At 38.1% G+C, this 23,731-nt stretch overlaps 1 protein-coding gene across 7 annotated transcripts in view; it reads right to left on the bottom strand.

The window, feature by feature from the left end:
- The window catches only part of LOC109076421 (forkhead box protein N3-like), a 96,081-nt gene that overhangs the window by 66,450 nt on the left and 5,900 nt on the right, over positions 1 to 23,731 (bottom strand). For 4 of the 7 annotated variants that reach the window (XM_042741997.1, XM_042742003.1, XM_042742002.1 and 1 more), the window contains one exon: positions 1,109 to 1,665. In XM_042741997.1, the coding sequence (XP_042597931.1) occupies positions 1,109 to 1,651 (543 nt within the window). In that variant the 5' untranslated portion in view covers positions 1,652 to 1,665. Of the gene's footprint in view, positions 1 to 1,108; positions 1,666 to 5,040; positions 5,244 to 5,268; positions 6,053 to 23,731 lie in introns of those variants that run through there. The other 3 variants (XM_042741999.1, XM_042742001.1, XM_042741998.1) reach the window with 3 other exon arrangements.

Here is a 23,731-nt window from a genome sequence, read left to right as displayed (position 1 = left end):
ACACTATACTAGCATCAGTGGATTAGCCATTCCCAGCCAGAACACTTTCTCACACACATACACACACAAACACATCAGTTTCTCTGTTGCTACAGCAACAGCTTACTTTCCATGTCAACTGCAAAGCTGTTTCTATGGAGACACATATACAGAAAAAATTATTTGCTCCACAGCCAGGGACCAGATGGCAGTGAACTGTAAGAGTCACATGGAATGGCTTTACTGTTCTGACTAACTTGCAGACACAAACACACCATAAACACTCACTCACACGCACACACACACACACACACACACAGAGTATACTCTCAACACATTTATCAGCCTTTGACTAGAATCAATCAATACTCAATGAGCATCTAATGAGTATCAGTTTATAAGTTCCATCCCATTATCAAACAATTATTCTCTTACAGGAATCAATTCAATCAACATTTACTGATAATAAACTTGAGATAAGTCACATCCCTGGATATTGACACATTCAGCACACTCCTGCAAAGCCTCTTTTGAAAATACAGTTAACTACAGTACAGCTTAAAAAAATACAGTGATGTTTTAAACAGGTCAAACCTTACTAACTATATTCTATAACATATGATAACACTTTCCAACAAGGTTAAATACATTTATATTATTTAATGCATTAGATATCATGAACTAATACTGAAAATAAACACGGTTCATGGTAATTTTTTTTATTTATGATTAACAAATAAAAATAACAAATTTTTCCAATTGATTCACAAATCATTTTATGAATCGGTTCATTGCTGATCTGAACAGTCTGATTCACTGCAAATGAACTGGAATTCCCTGCAGCACCTGACAAAGGCATTTATTATTGCCTTGCCTTGCAAATCTATAAGGCTTTTTTTAATGCTATATGCAATAAATGTGAACTACAAACATTCTGTTTAGCCTGTTTGTCATGTGTTTTTTTTTTTTTTTTTTTTTTTAAGTAGCTGTTTTCAGGCTACTGAAGAAAATGTGAAAAAAGTGAATAAGTGTAAACCAGAAATGAAAACTAGAGTGAATTAAGGTCAGCACTTCCCACTCTGCAGTTAAAGATTGATGTCTCGATGCAGAGCGGTTTTGGCATCCTTACCTGACTCCTGTCCTTGTCCACTTTCTTAAAACACTTATTGAGGGACAGATTGTGCCTGACTGAGTTCTTCCACCCCGTGGGGGCGTTTGCAAAGTAAGGGAAGTGTTCCAGGATCCAGTTGTATATGTCTTTAACTGGCAGTCTCTTGGAGGGGGCATCTTCTATGGCCATGAAGATGAGGCAGCTGAAGGAATAAGGGGGTTTGCAGTTAGGGTTCTGCTTGGCATCGTAAGGGACGTCCGAGTGGGCCGGGGAGGGCGGGGTGTCATCGTCCAAGTCCTGGACGGGGCTGACGCTCCTCAGCACAGGGTCACCGAAGCTGTTGAGCAGGTTCTTGCTCTCGTGGAGCCAGTTGAGGTTGGTGAGTTCCTCGTCCTCCATGCTGCCCTTCTCCAATTTGATGGTGGGAAGAGCCAGGTCCATCTCCTCGGCCTCCTGCAGGGCACGGGTGATGGAGCTCGCCTGATAGAACTGGCTCAGGCCGCTCGCGACGCTGACCCCGGAACTTCCCGGCTTCTTACTGGGAGGCATAACCGGACCCATTTAGACCAAGGCTCCTACAGAAGACACCAAAGAGAACACGATCACAATCACAGAAGGTCAAAAGTGAAATGAAAACACATTAAGAGAACGCCGTTCGGGACAGTGCGAAAGACTAAGCAGGTTTCACACATGAGATATTTCTCAATCCGAATCCACTATTGTACAAGTTAACAAACTGACAGTCTTGGAGGATGACTAAGATCACTTCAGATCTCTGCAGGAAGCCCTTTTTTCCATCCAAGGGACAAAACATTCTCTGAGAGCACAAAAGAACGAGACTATGAGAACCATCCTACTCTGTCAACAGCAAGAATGCATGGCACGCAAGTCTGCTCTCGGAGATGATAGAACAGCTATCGAGCAACCGAAGACGCCTTGCTCTAGTGTGAAATATCTCAAGTAAATGGAATAAAACGCTCAAAGTCATCTTTAAATTATCTGCTCTGTTTTATGTTCTCTCAATTGCTCTTTTTATAGTTGCCATACAGAGATAAAAATACAGATATCAATACTTATATAATGTGACAAAAAGATGTAACGCTATGAAAATGTCTTATCATGATTACAGTGACCAAAATGAAATCAGTATTATCATGGTATTGTTAAAATGTGCAAAAAGTACTGACACAAAAATCTTTTTTGATGATCCCAAGTTTTATATATAAAAATCAACAAACAACAAATAAAATGGCTTTTTGTTTGCATAAACATTAAAACAATAACATTACCAATGATGTCCAGATTTTAAATGACAACATGACTGACAGCAGTTTATCTAATGACCGGGTGGTGTCGAATAATCGTGGGGAATGTTATCATGATTTAGTCAAACCGGTAATGATCAAATAAGACTGCAAAGTCATGTAACAATAAGAAATGTTTCTCAAACACCAAATCAGCATATTAGAATGATTTCTGAAGGATCATGTGACACTAAAGACTGAAGTAATGGCAGCTGAGAATTCAACTTTGCCATCACAGATTTTTACGTTATTATTATAATATATTATTATTATTTATGTTTTAAAATATATTAGAAAACATTACATTTGAATTTTAATAATATCTTACAATATTACAAAGAATAAAATCTGATTAAATATTAAATATTATGCATTACTTAATATTCATGAGCTAAGTCTTGTCACCACAACAAGTACAAATGACAGCCATAGTATTACTAATCTAAAAATTACTGACTATCTATTTCAATACACTAACCCATAAAGAACTGGGTGTGACAGAAGGGAAAGATATTATAGGGCCATGTCAATCACTGAATCAAATACTCCGAACATGACACCAGAAAAACAGTTTGTGACCTTCCCTGTGATCTGTCACAAAGATCAATTTATGTGGCGCTGTCTCTCCTGCCTCACTCTCTCTCGCTCAACACACCTGGTCCATCTGCAAAAGCAATTACTAGAAAGCCACCATCAAACATGATACTGCCGAAATTATTCTACAAAGCACACTCTGCTTCCCCTTTGCAAAGAGCAGATTATGTTTTTCTAAAACACCGAGACCTCTGCTTTACACTGATTGTCATTCAGAAAAGAGAAAGACTTAAAGATTATACTTCAGCGCTGCAGAGAGAGCAGCAGTTTGAAGTGGAACGAAATCGCCTCTTGTTCAAACCAGCCATCAGCACATTGAAATGCAACCCGGACACTAAAATCATTCATGAAAAATCAATGTACTGCATCTTTCCAATGAGGAGCGCTCATCTCACTCAGCCTCCGATGGGGCGCTCCGGTCCCGTGAGCCGCTGCACAGGAAAATCATATTACAGCTGACAGTAAAGTAATTTAATTGCACTGTTGCCATGACAACGCAGGGCTCTGTTTAGGCCTAATTTGCTGGCAACTGCCAATTGTGTCCCGAGAGACCCGAAACATCATTCTTGACCATTATTTTCGACTTCAAAGAAAGTTTTTGCAAAGTACTTCTGAGTATCACATGATAAGGAAGAGCAATGATGTGAATTCTCTTTTTCTGGTTTGTTGTCATGTTAACATTTACAAGAAATACACTGTATCTTGCAATTTCATTTAGCTCAAAATGTGAGAGGGTCACTTTGAACATGGAAAGCTAATTTGTAACACTTTGCTTTTAGAATACCCTCAAAATGCAAACTTTCACACTTGCTGTTAACACCAACTGCACCAAAATAGGCCCAAAATAAAAGAAAACCATGCATACTGGTTCCCACATGAGTTATTGTTGTGAATGACACATACTTGACGACCAAGTTCAGGTTTGTTTCTGCAGGATTGTGTTTCTCTGGCAAATAGCTGTAAATGTGTTCCAGCCGTGCGTCCAGATGACACCAGAAAGCCAGATCACAGAGGGTGGGTTAAAGCTACAGATAATTAGGCATGATGCTCTGATCAGAGCCCAAATACCATCTGCCTGTCTAAATCAACATTTGTTTGGCAGCCTCATCATAAATCAGTGATTAAACACATGCATACATGTAGTTTGCGTTTAATATAGTCATATACAGTATGGTACATCTGCATATGCAAGCGACCGGCCGTTGGGCTTGAATAAATTAATGTCTGCCCGTGTCTGCCATGTGTTAAAATGCTTAACGATATTCTATAATCGGCTATGTTCATTTACATGCCAGTATGAGTGACATAACAAAGACAGCACGATGACAAAGAACAGCACTTTGTTCCCTCATCACCCATCGTAACATCTGACTATTAACCACATGCACAAGTGCCAAGAGAGATCCTCTATTCAACACGCAGACACAGACCGTCCTGATATTACAAGCCAGGCAACTGCCAAACTGTCATTGTTTTGCTCGCTTCATTGGGAAAGCTGCGTTAAAACAAGCACGAAACTCATTTAAAGTGGGTGAAGAACAAGTAATGAGTCTATTCATGCTGGTAATAAATCGCTCACTGAGTCACTCAGCGACAAAAACAAGAAAAAGTAAACTTTATGTGCAACTTGACTTCTAATATGTCACATTCTCAACAAATTAGGCTAAACTAGATTTTTACAGTGTTAGAAAAAAATGCGACTGGTGTAAAATTTGTTAGTGGTTGCCAGGATGATGCTAAGGTCAAGTTAAAATCTCCTTAATCATCTTCTCATTTCATGCAAACCTGGTGATGAACTAGATGTCAATGGGGTTTAATCGAGAGCAGCTTCCTAGAAGAGTTTGTTTTGTTGCTTGAGGGTAAAAGTATTAAAAAAATAAAACCACACTGTTATAAATAATCAGATTTAAGAATACTTTGACAAGTACTTCAGCTTTACATCAAAACAATTGCCATCCATCCCACAAGACTCCTATTTCCTTACTCACATCACACTTAATATCAACCTGACATATAAATGGGCCTTTGAGAAAGTAAAAAGAAACTCTGTACCTGCTCTGAGATTTCATTCATAAGCTTGGCGTAGGCTTCTCTCAGCTCTTGTGACAAACACTTTCCTTCCCTCTAGACAGAAACACATTTATATGTAATCTCACACCACAGTACCCATATTTCCAAGGCACTCCAAAGTACGTAATAGCTCTCTTTTGAGGGCATAAACACTCCACAGCCTACGTCAAAATCCCGGCAAGCCTTGACTCATCTGCTCGGAGTGTTTACCTGTAAGAATTCTCTCAAAGGGTGTGACCTGCGGAGGCTCCTCCTCTTGTTTCATGCCTTACTAACATAACTAGCGAAGCCCCTCCCCCGGTGCGTCTGATTGGACACAGACCCGTGAGCTCCTATGAGCTGCAGAGACAAGTTTCAGTGAAAACAGAGACAAGAATTGTCATTTACATAAGAAAAACAAACTTAGCTGGAGGACTCCTGGTATTTTCTTGACGCAGGTAATCCACATGTTCGATGCTATGAAAACAAATCCAGTCTTGGTCTCGGCTCGAACAAAAAAGTCATGTGCTGTCCATACTCGAGAAACGAAGGAGAGGTGAAAGGTCACGTTCTCTCTGCCGCAGAGGCAGTAAATAGCTGCACTCAGGCTGTTTTTAAAGCGGCTCTCTTATCACTCCACAACAGAGAAGTGGCAGGTAGAGATTTCATACGGCTCAAAGCGAAAACCATGTCCAACTCAAAGCCTCGAGTAAGCAGACACAAAACAACCACTCTGCGTTCAAATAGCCCCAATTACAAAAGAAATAATCAAAGGGCTTTAATCTTGGCATGAAAAAACATTACAAAAGTTGCAGCGAGTCTTTTTATCCCATTTGAAACTACAGCTTTTAATTACAGCTGGTCTGCACAGCTCTCTGCTCACAGTATTGTTATGCCCAGAGCCAAGTATTGAGCAAGAGTTTCCACAGCTTAACGCGGTTATCATGGGTTAGTACTCGCAGAAATGATTTATAACCACTCTTTTGATTAATCTACCCAAGTGCATTTATTCAAAGCCAAAAAAACATTGTGCACAGACAGTCTGTGAACAATTCCACTATGAGATGCTGGTTCACACAAGTGACTCAGATTTGTAGGAGCATAACTTTTCTTTCATTCTTAACCAGGAATGTTTCATGTTTAATACAAGTTCAGGATGTTTGACAAAATATGTAAACTTATAAAACACGTTTTGAGATGCAGTCTAGTCTTCTCTCTTATCTGCCCAAAAGCAAAGCTTGATTTCACCCTCGGTGAGAGCAGACGATATCATAAACTGTATCTAAACACATCTGGTATATTAATGGAATCACCTTTCCAGTGTTGTGCAAGCTACTTTAAACTATAGCTTGCCAACCTACACTGTAAAGTAGCCACTGTACAGTCAAGTTACTAACCACTTACAAAAAGAATTTCTAAAAGAGACAGCAAGTAAGCACCATTTAAAATTTCTAAAATTAAAGTTCTGAAGAATGCGTTTACATATTTAAAAACACTATATACAAAAATAAAAATATTTTTTTTTTCATAATGTATTTTATAAAACAATTATTTTTATATATATTATGTTTTTAACACATTAAAAAGAGGCATACATTTTTCTTCACTTATTTTCCTTAATATTTATAAAATATAAAAATACATATTTCTATCTAGAAGACCTAAAAGACTAGGTAGATTCTCAAATTGGTCAACTATTATCATTTTTTTTTTTTATCAATTCATTTACATGAACTCTCCAAATGAATCAATTCACTAGAATGTATCAGATTTTCCAGTGCTACATACGGGAGTGCGTCTGACTTAACTCGCTCGGCAGTAAAACCATGAGCAAATTACAATGCGACATTGAAAACAGCAATGTAACTTTGTGGTTGCGCTACACTGCTACTAGTTAGGAAAAGACTCTTGGAAAAGCTACAGTATTTTGAAAACAACCAAGCGACTGTCATGCTACTGAAAAATGTTTCCTCCTCCTAAGCCTTCCTGTTTGAAATCCTAACAAGGTTATTTACTGGAACAAAAGTAAGGAAGTACCCTTATAGTTAATTCCACCATTTCAGTAGTGTCTAAATGATCCTGTTCTAATTTAAGCACGCAAAGCAGGATATAAGATATGATATTCTAAAATTGTTTTATCTCACAGCACCCAATAAGCAGATTACCATGAATGTTCTACCTATAGCTGAGAGCTCATTAAAGCAGAAACAAAGACTCGATAGTGTCAGAGGCTGCATATATTTTCCACAGAGGTCATTAGGGTAGATTACCACTGTTCTGTGGAGATAGAAACTCTGATTCCTGCTTGTTTCAGCTCTGGCTGGGCTGCTGCCCGTGAGGAGAGCTTCAGTCAGGCTGCAGCGGCAACTGTGTCACCACACTTACTCCGAGGCACATAGGCGTCCGTTGCCCTGGTAACGGAAGGATGGCTGGGACAGAGTGACAAGCTGTGTTAATTCTTTCACCCGTGAACCCCAGAGGATCACCGCCATTTCTCTTCATTTCCATCGGAATCAGAGACCCCATTAAAACTGTCCGATTTTCAGCACATCTCAGCTTATTACCACCATGGCTTCATTCTTTTTTCTCCAGATTTCCTTATTGGATACATCAGAGGCAAAGAGAGGTACAAATTGAACAAGAGCTTTGAATAAATGCTGTAATGGATCTCCATACAAGTACAAAGCTGTGTTCAGCCGTGGATTTATATCCATAATGTAATCATGCTTAATGGATCTCAATCACATCTACCAACCCCCTCATGAAGCAGTGCAGCCTCCATCATGACCATTCTTTATAAGATTTTTGCTTTACATGCTCTTTTGTAGTTACTTTAAGATTTTTTTTTTATTATTATTATGACCTTACATGTCCAAAACCGTTATTTTTCACATTTTTTTTTTTTTTTTTTTTTTTTGCAAAATCAAGATATTTGAATATATTTGGTTAAAATCCAAATGTTGTTATAAAAGATGAAGTGCTATCCAAGCTCTCTCGTCACCATTCCCACATCTCAGACCTAAAATACATAAAATATTACCCTTTTAAGACATAAAGACGTAAAAAAAAGGACGTAAATAAATACTATACAAAACTTATTGAAACAACAGTTTTTTATTTACCCTTGTAAGATCACAAGTACCCTTGTAAGACCCCCCCCCCAATAAAAACTTTCTCATTGGATCTAAGCAAATCTCATAGGTGACCTATTTTGATCTCAAAAGAGTGAGTTGTTAATGAAAGGTGAGGAGTTTGCATCTATGTAATATTAACATTTACACAGTATAGACTGTAAATTATATTATATAATGTAAATTTTATACGTGTGTGTGTGTTTGTATATACAATGTGTATTTTTCGTTTTTTCATAATGTATTTTATAAAAGATTGTTTTATGTATTTTACACATTAAAAATACATTTTTAATAATCTTTTTTTTTTTTACTTTTGTGTGTGTGTAAAAATCTATATAATATTTAAAAAATATACAAGAAAATCAGAAGAAAATACACACACACACACACACTCAACCATTAAGCAACCACCACCCAGGACAGGCCTGCGTGGGGCCGGAGGGGACAAACGGTGATAAAATCAGAATGGCTGCAGCTCCCAAGCCGGCAGAGATGAACCACATTCGATGATAGCGAATCTGACAGAGCTGCTGTATATGACCCGCTACACCACAGAGCCCGCTTTTATCACACCGAAATCAAATGGACCCAGAGCTTTTAAACCATGTGGACACACATAGACACACACCTTGACATTCAAATTCCCTCAGAATTCTCCTCCCATAGGTTTCTATCTTCTCCGTGGCGCTTGCCAGACGGTGAGATTGCGCGGCGGTCGAGCTGGGCTGAGGTTTAACATTTCACAGAAGGTCAGTGAGCATAGTGTGATTTGAAATCCAGCAGCTTTATCTCTATTGTAGAAACCGGCCATCTCCCCATGAATGCCACTGCCCTGCTGGGGCTCAGCTAATACAGCAAAGCATCCAGGCATGAGAGTACAGGCTAATCTAATCCCAATGACAGAGGCGCGAGGAGAGAAAAACGTCCGCAAAACTCTCCAACACATGTACAGGCATATCTCGACAGGAAACACAGAGGATGATGGGTAACTGTATCCTAGTCACCACGCTCAACCTGGGGCTGCGGTGTGATGGAGTAAGTCCCTGTTGTTGCGAGCGTCGGCTCAGGCCCTGCAGAGAACACCCGCGAGACAGGAAATTGAATTTGCCAGTGTATCGGTGACAAGGGAAACCAAGTTAGCAGCTGAGTCCAAAGATGCAGGGCCTCAAGGGGAGAGGGCACTTAATGAAAATTAAGATGCTGCTGCTCACCCAAACCACTCAATTCAGCTGATCAGCAGGCCACAATCGGATAAAACGTTTAGAAAGACCTACAAAAAATACTAAAGGTCAGAAACAAAAAGGGTCTGACTAGCCTGATGTCCTGATGGTTTTAAGCTCTTAAGAAAGCTACTGCTGCTAGATACTGTAGATTCCAGAAACCAAAACACTTCTATGAAAAAAGAAACTTCAAAAAGTTTCAAATTTTCGAACGCTAATTTGTGTGACCAAATGTGACCAAAACATTCAATGTTCAAATGCATTATTGAACAAAAAATCTTGCTAGAATATTCATGTACAGACAGTCAGTTACATGAATAAAATAAAATAAAATAAAATAAAATAAAATAAAATAAAATAAAATAAAATCTTGGGCTGTATACAATAAAAACATAAAAGCTAAAGCCTCAAGAAAAATCATTATTTTATAATATGTACCAATCATGCTAATAATAATTTAAATAGTAACATTTAGTTAGTCACATAAATTTATAGCTTTTTCCATTCCCACATTTAAAACTTAAGCCACTGTATACATTAATCATCATCTTGCTTTATTGTTTATATTTGTCGTAGTGCATTATTTCTTTATTTATTATTAGTAAATAAAATATTTTCCAAATTAAATATTTGAAATTTAATATTGATATTTAAATTAATATTAACATTTTAAATAAAAAGTTTGCTATATAGCATATTCAAAACGTATTCATTGCTTTCATTTTCAGTTCTATCATATGAATATTACTTTTGTCACCTCACTTTTTACACAGTCACCTCTGATAACAGATCCTCTTAAATGCAGAAACGAAGCAAGAAAAAAAATCTGTAAAGCTCCTTTGAACCACTACCTACTGTGAAAAGTTAATTCTGTTAATTCAACTCAACTAAATATTCATTGCCGCTGTGATATTGAGAATTATACAATTATGGTATCGACAGCTGAAGTGCTGTAGTACCACAACAACCTTACTATACTGCAAAAAATGGTTCTTTACTGAAGTGCTGCAATGAACCACTAAAGAACCTTCATTTTTAAGAGGGTATGTGCAGGCGCGGGAAAGGAAACTTCTTCCTGTTCACTCAGGCCCCTCTAACAGACTCCTAACGAAGGTGCGCCTCATGGGAACTCTTCAGTTGTAGTTTTTCTTTCTTTTTTTGTTTTCTTTAATCCCAAAAGGAGTGAGGGATCAGAGTATGGCTGCTTTAGGTTTAATAGCCATGATAAATAGGCACAAACTGTCTCGCTGCGCAATGCGTTTCATTAGTAAACAGCACTCAAGACGGCAGTGCCATTCGGTACAATAACACGTAACAATGCAATTAATGGTGTTACATGCGGGAGGGGCCACGGTCTCGGGTGCACTGGGAAGATTATAATTGTTCCAGTCTGACTACCTCTGTGAGCCTGCAGCGGGAGCATTTATTACCAGACCGAGAGAGAGAGAGAGCAGCAGCTATACAGTGCACCATAAATAGAAACATAAGTACTCTTCCAAACCGTACTGAGCTGCTTTAATGTATATAATGCATAATCTTGTGACTTACATGTACATCAACCAAAAATCTCACAGATCCTAAAGGAAGACTCAACGGGGTTTCAATTTAAATAGGTTTTTGCTAACTAATGGACTGGGTCATGTTCAGGTCAGTGTTATCATTAACTAAAACCAACTATTAAAAAATAGTTTATTTCAGTTTTATTTTAATAAAAAAATAAATAAATAAATAAATTTAATTGTTGCCTTGGCAAATAATTGTAATAAATTTAAGCTGAAGTACTAAAATTATTAACTGGAAAAAATATTTTTTTGTTTTGAATATTTTTTTTTTAACAGAAACTAAGAAATGACAACACATAACAAAATTACTAAAACTTAAACTACAATTAAAATGAAAATATTAATTATTTTGAAAATTCTACTGAAAATATGTCATATAAAAGCTAATTCTAAATATTAATAAAAACTATAAAAAATAATACTAAAATAGCACTGATTCCGATGTCACTCCTCCTCCTGCACCCCTTTTCTATGTACACACAACTGTCCTATAAATAAAAGCAAAAAGTACAACAAAAAAAACACTATGCACTATGTTTTGGAACAAACTTTGCCTTAATATGCTGCCTCACTAGGTTTCGGAGCAAAGCAATTGACTCTAAAACAAACAGCAACTGCACAGACACTGCCTCCTTTTTCCACATGTGCTACTCAAAGGAGAAGACAGCACGCAAACCGCTCGTTCTTAAATGAAAGTATATTCGTCCCCAACCGCAAGCATTTCGAAACACATTCCTTTTGATCTACGTCTCCAATGTCTTCCAGAGGAGTCAATAAAAGCTATACACCGGCTCCTTTACGAGCCCTGCAGATATATATTAGAGGGGTCTTACTGATTCAAAGCACAGCCATAAACACAATGGCAGGCCTGGCTCAGTGATAAGCCTCCCTTAGTGGAGACTGATGTTATCAGAACAAGCACTGGACTGAGAGAAGGACCAAGGTGATGTTGAAGTCCTTCAAGGGAAAGAGAGAGACCATTAACTCAGTAAATCACAGTTCAGTGTAGGATACAACTCACACACAGGCACATCATGGCCCATGAAACAGATTCCCGACTTTCCACAGAAATCCTGCTAGATGAGGTTGTAAAGCAGTCTTAATCTTTAACCACCAAGCCTGGATCAGAAACGTTCATTCACGGACCGATGATAATACCGTCTCCTGTACCTCAGGATCTACCTCTAATCACCCAGCATCCTCTTCCACAGTAACAAACAAGGACATAAACAGAAACAAAACACGTTAATGCCAATTAACAATATTATAGTCAAGATACATGTATAAAACGGATAGTTCCGGTTCTTGATTCTGATTGGTTGAGCCGTGTTCGAAGCTGTTGTAAATTACACTACAAACAAACACCTTTGTTTATTTCGGCGTGTTGCTTGGCAAACACTTTGTTTGGAACTCCGCTTTGCGTCGTGCCTAACAACGCCCCTTAGCTGTTATAAATTCACTGTAAACCACGGCTACTTGGGGCTTATTGCTTTAACTAGGGCTTGGTTTTGACACAAATTTCACGATTCAACTCCAATCAATTATGCTTCTCAAGCTTGCTATTTGATTCAATTCCAATTCGCTTTAATATTGATTATTTTGGATATATAACAGTTACAGTACATGACAAATTTTCTCAAGAAAAAAATCAACTAATGCTGTAAAATATACATGAGAGTCGACTGGTACTACATTAAAATCAGCTTAAAATTAGTTGATTTTTCTATACAAACACTTTAATTAAACTCAACTAAGTGTTTATAATATTAAAGTTATAACACTAATTAACTTTAAATTACATAATTATAGTTCTACTCCAATTCATTTTTTGAAATATAAACATTTAAATGGCGGCTGTCATAATTACTTAATGGATTTATTTTAAATATTAAATATTAAATTAAATATTGACGAATAGTAAAAATTATAATGAATATGTTATATGTTAGCAAAATACTCCTCTCTAGAGTTTAGTTTTCTAGTTGACTAGCAAGTTTATGGACACCAATTATGTTTTTTTTTTCTGAGATAAATGTGGCGTTACGTGATATTGTTTACAAGCTGACGTCTTTCCGTTGTTGAAACAATAATTGAGCGATTACATGAGACAGTATACGGATTTCAGCAAGTTGTACTCTTTCTTTTAACATACCTTCAGATGTTTACTCATGTCATGTACATGTACATATTACATTACATATTGTAATAAAATGGACAGAATCTGAAATCTGAGAGTGTTTCATATTAAAAGTAACAAATAACAAAGCTTATTTTGTGATTTATTGAATGGGAGGCACGCTACAATGTCCCGTTCAAAACAGGCAAGACTAATCGATTCTTGGGATTTTAGAATTTATATCATTTCATAAAAATGCAAATTGATTAAAATAAAAAAAAAACTATATTCTTTGAGCCATTTTCTTTATTGGGTCATTCACCGGCCCCTGCAGTGTTGACAAAACCTGACACAAGCGCATGCCTCCAGAGGTCAACTGTGGTCACGGAGATAAGCTATCATTCATCATTATGGCAGGCGGCGCTCCTGAATTAAGCTCATGGTACAGTTATAACCAGAGGAAGAGGGTTCATATCAGCGCTAAACAAAGCCGTCTCAGTGATAGCGGGGTCAGTGGGAGCATGTGAGCGAGATTCTTAAGCTCGCCTGCTCATTTGACCTGCTCTCCTTTCAAACATGATCACTCCACATTCATTCAGCTTTCATATAAAACAAGATCTGTTACGAGAAAGAGAGCAGACCTTGAGAAAGAGGTCATTTGAGTGTTTACGTGCTTGTAAAGAGCAAATGTATGAAAATGTCCTCAACAAATATAGTGAAAAGACTTGTAAAAAAGGCCAACAAAAGAGGGAAATAATGTCATTTTTAAATCTAATAATGCCAAAAGGTTTCCTTGTATCTGAATAAGTCTACTTCTTTATACTATGCAAAAGGAGAAACGTGTTCTGGTATCCACTTTCCTATCCCATAAGGCTACAGGGGAGGAGTCATCACTGGCAACAGCAACATGGCTTGACGTTGTAGTAGGTCAAATGACAATACAACACTGCTGAGGTAGTATATTCAAACTGTATTCATACTACACACATGCTATCAGATTTACCTTTTTTAATAGTTGAGAAGTTTGATAATAGACAAATCCTTACCGTTATTTAAAGATAACATGAAGAGGCATTTCAATATTGTGAATAAACAATATTCATTGGAAAATACTGCAGTGAGACTTGATTTTATCCATATATACAGTACAGACCAAAAGTTGGGAAACATTACTATTTTTAATGTTTTTGAAAGAAAATACAGAAAAAACAGTAATATTGTGAAATATTATTACAACTTAAAAATAATAGTTTTCTATTTGAATATACTTAAAAAAAAAAATTTATTCCTGAGATGCAAAGCTGAATTTTCAGCATCATTACTCCAGCCTTCAGTGTCACATGTAACATCCAGTCTATCACATGATCATTTAGAAATCATTCTAATATTCTGATTTATTATGAGTGTTGGAAACAGTTCTGCTGTCTAATATATTTGATGAATAAAAGGTTAAAAAAGAACTGCATTTATTCAAAATATTTTAAAAAATTCTAATAATATATATTCTAATAATATATTTTCTTTACTATCACTTTTTATCAATTTAACACATCCTTACTGAATAAAAGTATTGATTTTATTTAAAAAAAAAGAAAGAAAAAAAAATTACTGACCCCAAATTACTGACCAGTAGTGTATATTGTTATTACAAAATATTTATATTTTAAAAACAAATTTTTTTTTTTTTTACTATTATTCATCAAAGTATCCTAAAAAAAAATCACATGTTCTGAAAAAATATTAAGCAGCAGAACTGTTTCCAACTTTGATAATGAATCATCATATTAGAATGATTTCTAAAGGATCATGTGATAATGATCCTAAAAATTCAGCTTTGCATCACAGAAATAAATGATAATTTAAAGTATAATAAATGTAAAAACAATTATTTTAAATTGTAATAATATATCACAATATTACATTTTTTTCTGTATTTTTGATCAAATAAATGCAGGCTTGATGAGCAGAAGAAACTTCTTTCAAAAACATTAAAAATAGTAATGTTTCCAAACTTTTGGTCTGTACTGTATATATAGATAGATTGGATAAAATTGAAAGAAGCCTCTATAAAACAACCAAACAAAAAATCTTAACGATGCCAAACCTTTAGATATAGAGAAAGACAGTAAATTTTGGAGTTAAAGTTGTCTTTAAAAATAATTAGTCTAAGTGAGATCATCTCAAGTATATGGGGCCCTATCATATACCCGGCGCAATGTGGTGCATGGCGCAGCACAAGGTTTTTACTAGTTTCAGCCCGACGCAGTTCTCATTTTTCCATCCTGCGCCGCGTTGTTTAAATAGCAAATACATTTGCGCCCATGGGCGTGCTGGTATAAAAAAGAGGTGTGTTCAGGCGCATTGTTGGTACGTTACTGCGCCATAGACCCACTCAAACCTGGTCCAAAGTCTGGCGCAATATTTTTTCTTTGTTATTTAAAGAGCTTGTTAATAATATGTGCTTTTAGGCGGGTGCACAATGCGCATACACTTTGCTTATTACACACACAAGGATGCGCAGCAGAACACAAACATTTTTAAAAATGAAAACTTCCGCCATTCAAATAGTGAACCTGCAATGGCACGAGCGCAACTGGCTTTTAAAGGGGATGGGAGATGAGACTCTGATTGGTTTTTTAGCATGTTACGCCCAAAAAAACACCCATTACTCATTAAGAGAATAGAGACAACCCGTTTAGACCATGCACCCGGCAAAAGTGGATTAGGACACACCCTGAGTGCACCTGCGCCGTGCGCTTTAGACCATGTGCTTAGATCGTTAAAATAGGGCCCATAGTGTATTTTTGTAAGATATATTTTTTGTGCACGGATGGCCGATCTTAGCATGAGCGTCACTGTTCATCTGTAAAGGATACAGCCCTTAATGAGGTGAGTAAAACAGCTGCTCTCTGCACCACTAAATTTAGGCAGTCAAAATCACACACACATAAACATGTGCACGCACAAATACTCATGCGGCAGCAATGCTGGCACAGCATAATTAAAATATTATTCATTGTATTTGATTTGCAGTTAAGGTTAAATGGTTGCAAATTATTTATTCCTCAATTAAACAGCACATGTGCAAAGGTGAACACCATTAAATTGTAAATACTTGTGTCAACGTTTTTTTTTTCCCCTATATTTTTAGCAGTGTGGCATTATTAAATGGAAATTGTGCCCGTGGCGGAAACTAAAATTTGACCCAGGTGAAAATACAAATGAACCCAGCTGTCATTTGCAAAACTTCTTTATAGGAAACAGCTGCCATGTAGTGAACAGACAATCCATGATACTGATAATTCAACGCTCAACTCAAGGCCCTCGTCCATAGATTCTCATGGAAAATGAAACCAGCAGAAGACGTTCATCTGTGCATTTTATTCAGACTGCATTCTGCTTTTACAGATCTGTTTATCAAAAAAGAATGAAATGTGGGCAACTGATAAACTGGTTTACGGATGCTCCAGATATTCTTCTAAATAGAACTGTTAAAAGAAAACCTTCATAAAAGGTGAATGTAGAGATTACACAAGTTCATCATACACTTAATTCACATAGCCCAATGTATGGCAGCACAATTTACTATAAAACAGCAATAACTGCACAAATTTACCTTAATACAGGCCTACTGTGATGTCTGCAGTGCTGGAGGCAGTACTCCAGTTTCCCAGTGTGCCGCCAATGTGGAACAACTTATTAAAATATTCTGACAGTGCCACAACACCACTACTGAAACTACATCAAGGACAAAAATAATCATCAGTGAAATCATTAATAAACTGAAATCATTGAAATAAATGAGAATATGATTCATTAAAACCCTAATTTCTTCCAATCTCAATCATTTAGAGTGTATCTCAGCCTTTAGATGCAGAGTGTCTCCATCACTGTGTGGAAACAGGTAATAAAATATGGATAAAAGTAAGAAAAAGTAAAAGTCTGAAAAAGGTAGTATGATTTAAAAAAAAGAATGTTTCTTGAGCACCAGATCAGCATATCAGAATGATTTCTGAACGATCATGTGACACTGAGGACTGGAGTAATAATGCTGAAAATTAAGCTTTGTCATCACAGAATTGAACTACTGTACATTTTAAAATCTATTAGAATAAAAAACTCATATTTGAAATTGTTAATAAAAAAAAAACAGTTTTTACTGTATTTTTGGTCAAATAAATGTAGTCTAGGTAAGCATAAGAGACTTATTTCAGAAACTTTGAGTGACTTTTTTTCGTGTCCTGAATCTAGCAGAGACTCAAATCTACAGAGAGCATGAATCCTTCTCAAACCTGGGCAGGAGACAGATAGAGGTAATCAAAATATATATCCTGTTCTTCTCAATCTCTCTCTGCCTCACTCATACTCACATCAGCGGGAGCCAGAGTTTGATCAGTGGCAGGCGCACACTTCCTTAAAGGCTGCCTAATCTGAGGGAGTCAGGTGTTTGTACCTTCTGCCAAAGCTTTGGCGGAAAAGTGGAGCCATGCAATCTGACAATGCTCCTCTGACACAGTTGCCTAGCAACGGCGAAGCTTGGGGTCTCAAGCTGATGGTCTCAAGCAGGATTTATCATCTCTGACGACTTTTATTTGATCTAGACAGATTAACGGGCCCTGCGAGGAGCGGAGGACACATAGGCGTATAAAAACCCCCTCCATAAACACATATTCAAGCATAAACAGCAGGCACGGATAACAGATGTAGAATATGTCTCTGGCAAGAGAAGACAGGGAAAAGAGAGTTACCTTTCTTAGGATCTCTCTTTCCTTGCTCGGCAGGCTGAGAGATCTTATACATTCGGCAGTCGCCTTTTGCTGCCAACTGCAGCTGATTTTGAGGAGATGAGAGTTCTGGTCTTGGCGTGGTGTGATGAGCTGTTGGGAGACTAATTGCAGAGTGTAATCTGCTCTGATTAGCGGGAGAGGAGCAGGCAGGTGTGAGCGCACACACACATCGGCTCGGGCCGACGCAGCTGCAGCCTGACCGCATGCCAGAAAAACAAAAGGCATGAGGCCGAGGCCACGATAACACACAGTCTCCGTCGCTATCCTCTGCTAATTAACCACCAACACACCTATCACACTTAACTGCCTGCCATATGTTTACATCCAGATGAGTTTTCATCTCAGCCACCTTCCCAAGAGCGCAGTTCACATCCAATTCTAATGCGGCAGTGACAAACTATTTAGGAGTGCACACGAGATGCAGGCAGCGCATGCATCTTGTTTAGATTTCTGTAGCGTTGTCCTAGGCTAGAAAAGGCACAGGAAAACACATGCTGTGCTTGAGTCAGCAGGATCCGGGGCTGGCGCATTAAGTTATCACGCCTCGCTATCCCTGCCCACAGCTGACACAGGCAATTAGAGCTGAGGTTAATATCGCACAGCCACGGACCAAAAAAATGCATATCGCCCTATCCCATCGCTCTGAAGGAATAACATGGGGTCCTCACAGAATTAGTGCTGGAGCAGCACACGCGACGTCAAGGAGAACATTCCGCGGCCTTGGCGTAACCTTGAGGTACAACCACTTGGTTCAATACCAGGGTCGGAAATTAACAGGGGTTTTGGGCAAAAATGGTACCAAAATGAACAAAATTTAAGATAAGATGGCCCCTGTACAATTCTATTATGGTTGTCGCGATTAAAGTGAAAATGTGTTGATTGGGGCATTACATTTAGACTGCAGCATTACACAATACATCGGATTTCTTTTTACGCATTTTTTTCTTTGCACTGTTGTAGTATTATAACCAAAAATGCCACCAAAAATAAACAAAATTTAAGATAAGGTGGCAAAAAATGCCCTTGTACAATTCTATTTTGGTTGTCACGATTAAAGTGAAACGTGAACATAAATGTGCTGATTGCGGCATTACATTTAGATTGCAGCATCAGATTTCTTTTTATGCATTTTTTTCTTTGCAGTGTTGAGTATTATAACCAAATTACACACGTTTCTGTTGAACGCATGAATGCAATGGCCAATCACCACTGAAAATGCTGGAGTTTTGTTCAGCACACACAGAAACTACAAAAATGTAAGTACTGTAAGAAATTAATTTTGCAGTGTAGACAGATTTGGTAATTGTAATAGGGGTTTTTGTGAGAGCACATACCTTACGCTAGACTGAAGTCATGACCTGCTTCAATTATGTTTTTTACTGTTTTCTGCATACAATTTACTCCCAGTTTGAATAACTGTTTTTTCATGCTACTAAAATAACCAATGTGAAGTCTCAATTTTTCAATGCATAAAAAGTTATAAACTAACTCATTAATGGCATGCCATTTCCCCAAACACAAAAATCTTAATCATTATTACAATATCAAGAGCAATAATGATTTTTGTCATAATATCACAGGCCTAACCTGTAATAGGTTTATGTTTTATGTTATAATTTACATACTTTGTGTTCAGTAGGCTATGTTCATTACACATTTGCTGTGTAAATACATGCACCTTTAGAGCATTAAACAGAAAATAAACATGAATGCCATGTCAGAGGCAGTTTCTGTTTTACCTAAGCAGTGTAAAGACAGATTTTGTTGATGTTGATAAAAAAATTGGACATCAAAAAAACACTAAAATATAAAAAATATTTGACATAAAAGACAGCAAAGATACAGTAAAATGGAAATACAGCCCCTGGAAATGAACTCTAGGGGGCAAATATCAGTTAATTTCTGCCCCTGTTCTACACACAACCATTAAACCAAGAGTCTTAACCTTCCAGAGCAAGGTGAAGGGTATAAACCGAAAGGAGATGAGACGGCGATGTTTACTGTGCTCCGGTTCACTTAATCTCTGTGTCAGATGACAATTTATACATGTCATTCCATTACCACACCATAAACTGTCCCCAGTGAAACACTGCCCTGCTAATCAGCTCCTTCACAAACAGAATTAGATTTCCAATTGAATTTGTTTCGGCCTGGAAAAATATGACAAACCGCTAGGACAATGCAGCCTGATGGCCATGGAAGGGCGGTTTTCTTTTGATAATCAAGTTAAAACAAAACATAGCACGAGGGAGCGCTTTCACGTAGTGCTCAGGCAAGGAAAATGTTTGCAGAGAGGGGAACGAATCTACATTCCAAACAGACAATGGCTGGCCAGAGGTCCGTCTCTTTATTTTCCCTTTGGTGTGTGTTGTTGAGGCATCTGAAGACCTGTGGCTCTTTCACTTATCTTTAGCAAACACTGGCGGAGGCTGACTGTCACAAGCCCAAAGTTTGTTCTTGTTGATAATGTCATGGCAACACAGGGAACGGGAAAACTGCACTCCAGCTGGGATGGTGGCAAACACGCTTAAAGCACACTAAAAAGCAAGAGTGACTTCAGAGGCGTTTTTGTGTTGCTACCAAAAACATGAGAACATGAAGCCAGCTATTTGGAAGACAATGACCATTTTAGAATCAAAGTCACATGTCGCCTCAGATTTTTGAGTGAAAAAAGGTATTAAACTATTTTAAAATAACATAGTTTTATATATATTTATATTTAGATTATTTCTGGTTTAAAATGTTTGCCTTTTCATGAATTTGATAGAAGCACAAAAATGTATCTTGCTCTTGCTGTTGCCTCTTGAATGCAAGAAAAAAGTAAAATATAAAAAAAAAAGTCCCCCACAATTTCTCCAAAAATACTTTTTACATCAAAGTGCTAAATAAATTCATTAATTAAAAAAAATACATAAATATATTTAAAAAAGAACTCAGGTCTGTTATTTTTATAAAAACATTTTCTTTTGCTCATGTAACATCTCACTGAAAAAATTACAATAGTGCTCATTTTAAATGCTCCTTGAAGCATTTAATTCCCACATCATCATAGAAACCTCAACTTCCAGTGGACAGATCATCTGTATGCAAGATGAAGCACATTTCTTCAAGATCTGTCGAAGTGATCGTGAGAGAAAAGCTATCTAGGGTCATTAGTAGGGTTTCAAAGTCACTCTGCCCTCTGACAGAGAGCGTTTGACAGGTGCTGCCGAGGCAAAGCTTGCTGCAGGAGAGAGAAATGATACCATCCTGATTAGATCGTCCACCTTAGGGAAGGTGCTGATGCACAGAAATTCTAAAAGAGAGGAAGAAGAGGATGAGGGTGGGGGTGGAGAAAGAAAAACTAGAAGTGCAAAATAGAAGAGCTGTCAAATGTGCAATGTTTCTTCCCCCACGTCGCACTGTCCCTCCTCTGGTGTGGTCTGGTGCGTTACCCCCAGCGGAGACGTCTCAGTGTGATGTGTCAGTCAACAGACCCCTATCCTCGTGCCGTTCACAAAACTGTCAGGCTCTGCACCAACCCACCAGCCTGTGTTACTACCACGTCAAAAAAATCAGACGTTTGAGAAAATAAACCATTCTTGCGTAATCCACCGAACTGAAAATTCACACTTGTTAACCGGGAATGTCTCCCAGAGCACTCCAAGCCCTCTCCCAATCAAGAACCGATCCTCATCTGGCATTTCATTAAACTCAAACAAGCATTACAATGCAAGGCTCACACAAAAGCAGAGTAATTCGAGGGGTTAGGCTCATCAGCACTGGCCGCTTCTCTAAAGTCATTAATGAGGGCTCAGGCCAGGCTCAGGGCTTTCCAAGAGTCACTAACACCTCTACAACCCCTCTTCATTTGATGAGCTCGTTCATGAAGCCTGAGGAGCCGGGACTCCGCTTTAGAAACGGTCCCATTTTCCAGGCTAAATGAACAGTTATTGAGTGAAAACAGATCAAGTGGACTGGGGGCACACTGCTAAGTAAATCTAAAGAGAAAAGTGTTATAGTGGGGGGGGTGGGGGGTGAGCGGAGCGAAGTGCGTAAGCGTGAAAGCAAAGGTGAACTGGTTGTTGCTCAGCATCTATGGGAAGTGGTGGCAGCACAGACTGAGGTGATTTGCACATTAAAAGCAGCAAATGTAGCGCAGCTTTGAGGAAGCCACCAGCAAAGAATTTACACTCTCTAAATAAATAAAGCAAGTTGACAAAAAACCCTCAACGTTCAGCGTGATAAAACACTTTCGCTTGAGTAGTAAATCAATGCAGAGTCAGTGCCTGGATGTCAACAATGTTTTGAATGTGTTTTGATACTGAGAGGTGACAGTCATTCATAGAAGACACATTTAGCCTTGGGCTTGTGACTGGGCACAGGATGTGTGTGTGTGTGTGTGTTTGTGTGTGTGTATGTGTGCGTGTGTGTGTTTGTGCGCGTGTGTGACAAATATAGAGAATGATACAAACCATAGTGCGCTGAAAATGAAGCTGAGAGCCACCCCGCTGCACAAGAGCACCGTAAAATACAGTTGTTTATATGCTCGACAGCAGGGCTGTGCCCTCCTTGACAGAACCAAAATGAAAGCAATATCAATGAAATATGACACTGATGATAGATCGGGAGAGGAGATGGAAATGACTTGATTCTCCCGAGTTTTCCGAATGAGATCCGGCCTGCGAGGATGTGTTCAAGCTGAACTCTGAGATGGCTCGCACTTGTCAGGTTTCTCAAACAATCAGGGCATCAGCTCCACTGGGAGTTGTCTGAAATGAGCAGAAAACTTAGCAGGTTTGTATGAAGCCCACGGCAGAAGTGCGGTACTGTTAATAAACTGCCTCTAAAGGCTACAGCTAAATCCGAAAACCACTTACTCCTACTACATAAAACAATGCCGACTGTTCCAATCAGCTAAACTCTACATTTTCACTTAAAGCTGACTCCTACATGTTCTGTATGTTTATCTGTGTTTGAGAAAGCAAATGTCCCTGTCTCCTTGGGTGCGAACATCCCTCGATGTAAGCAGGAACAGACCGTGTCCACTGGCTGTATAGACAGAGTTCTCAATGCCCTTGATGCCTGCAGAACAGAGGACAATAGGATCAGTTTGAACAATGCAAGCCCTCTTAACAACACTGCTCCACTAGGCCCAGAACCACAGTCCGTCTTCACTATCATTACACCACACCACACACACACAAAGCCACCAGAGCTTCAATTCAGAGTAAAAACACCTGATTTCTTGTGATATTCAAATCATGAAATATCGTGTTAATGTAGGGTGTGACGATATACTGGAATTGGCAATAACCACAATATTTAAATGAACAGGACACTTATGATGACGTGACATGCAAATACAGTAGCCTACTCCAGCGCCAGTACCTGGTTGACCTCCCAGGTGGCAGTATTGCATCTGAATAATAACACAAGTCAATCAAGAAGAAGACGCAGCATGCGGCCGCGTTACTCTGAGAAGAATCATGTTCAATATTATACAGACAGTTTTCATTATTTTACTAGTCATGAAATCAGAAACAATACATTAACCTGTTAACAGCGGTTCCCTTTCAGTCAGTCACTCTCGACGTCACGTCGGATGACTGACGAATTGGGATCTCTATAAGCGAGATCCCAATATGTCGGTCATCCGACATGACGTCTCCGTTCCCTCCTTCAGGGAACGAGGGTTACAATACATAACCGAGACATTTCCTGTGTTCATACAGTATATTTAAATAAAGGGGTGATTCTTTTAATAAGTACTGCATTTTCTTTACTCGTCTAATTTTTGTAATGTATTTGCAATCAAGTCATGGCCAATACATGTGCGTAGCACTTGATTTCTTTGTTCAAATCTATTATGCGATTAAAACAAATATAGAAAAAC

This window comes from Cyprinus carpio, chromosome B17 (assembly GCF_018340385.1).
Source record: "Cyprinus carpio isolate SPL01 chromosome B17, ASM1834038v1, whole genome shotgun sequence".
Taxonomy (NCBI): domain Eukaryota; kingdom Metazoa; phylum Chordata; class Actinopteri; order Cypriniformes; family Cyprinidae; genus Cyprinus; species Cyprinus carpio.
The sequence above is the reverse complement of the archived record's forward strand: the minus strand, read 5'-3'. Positions and strand labels throughout refer to the sequence as shown.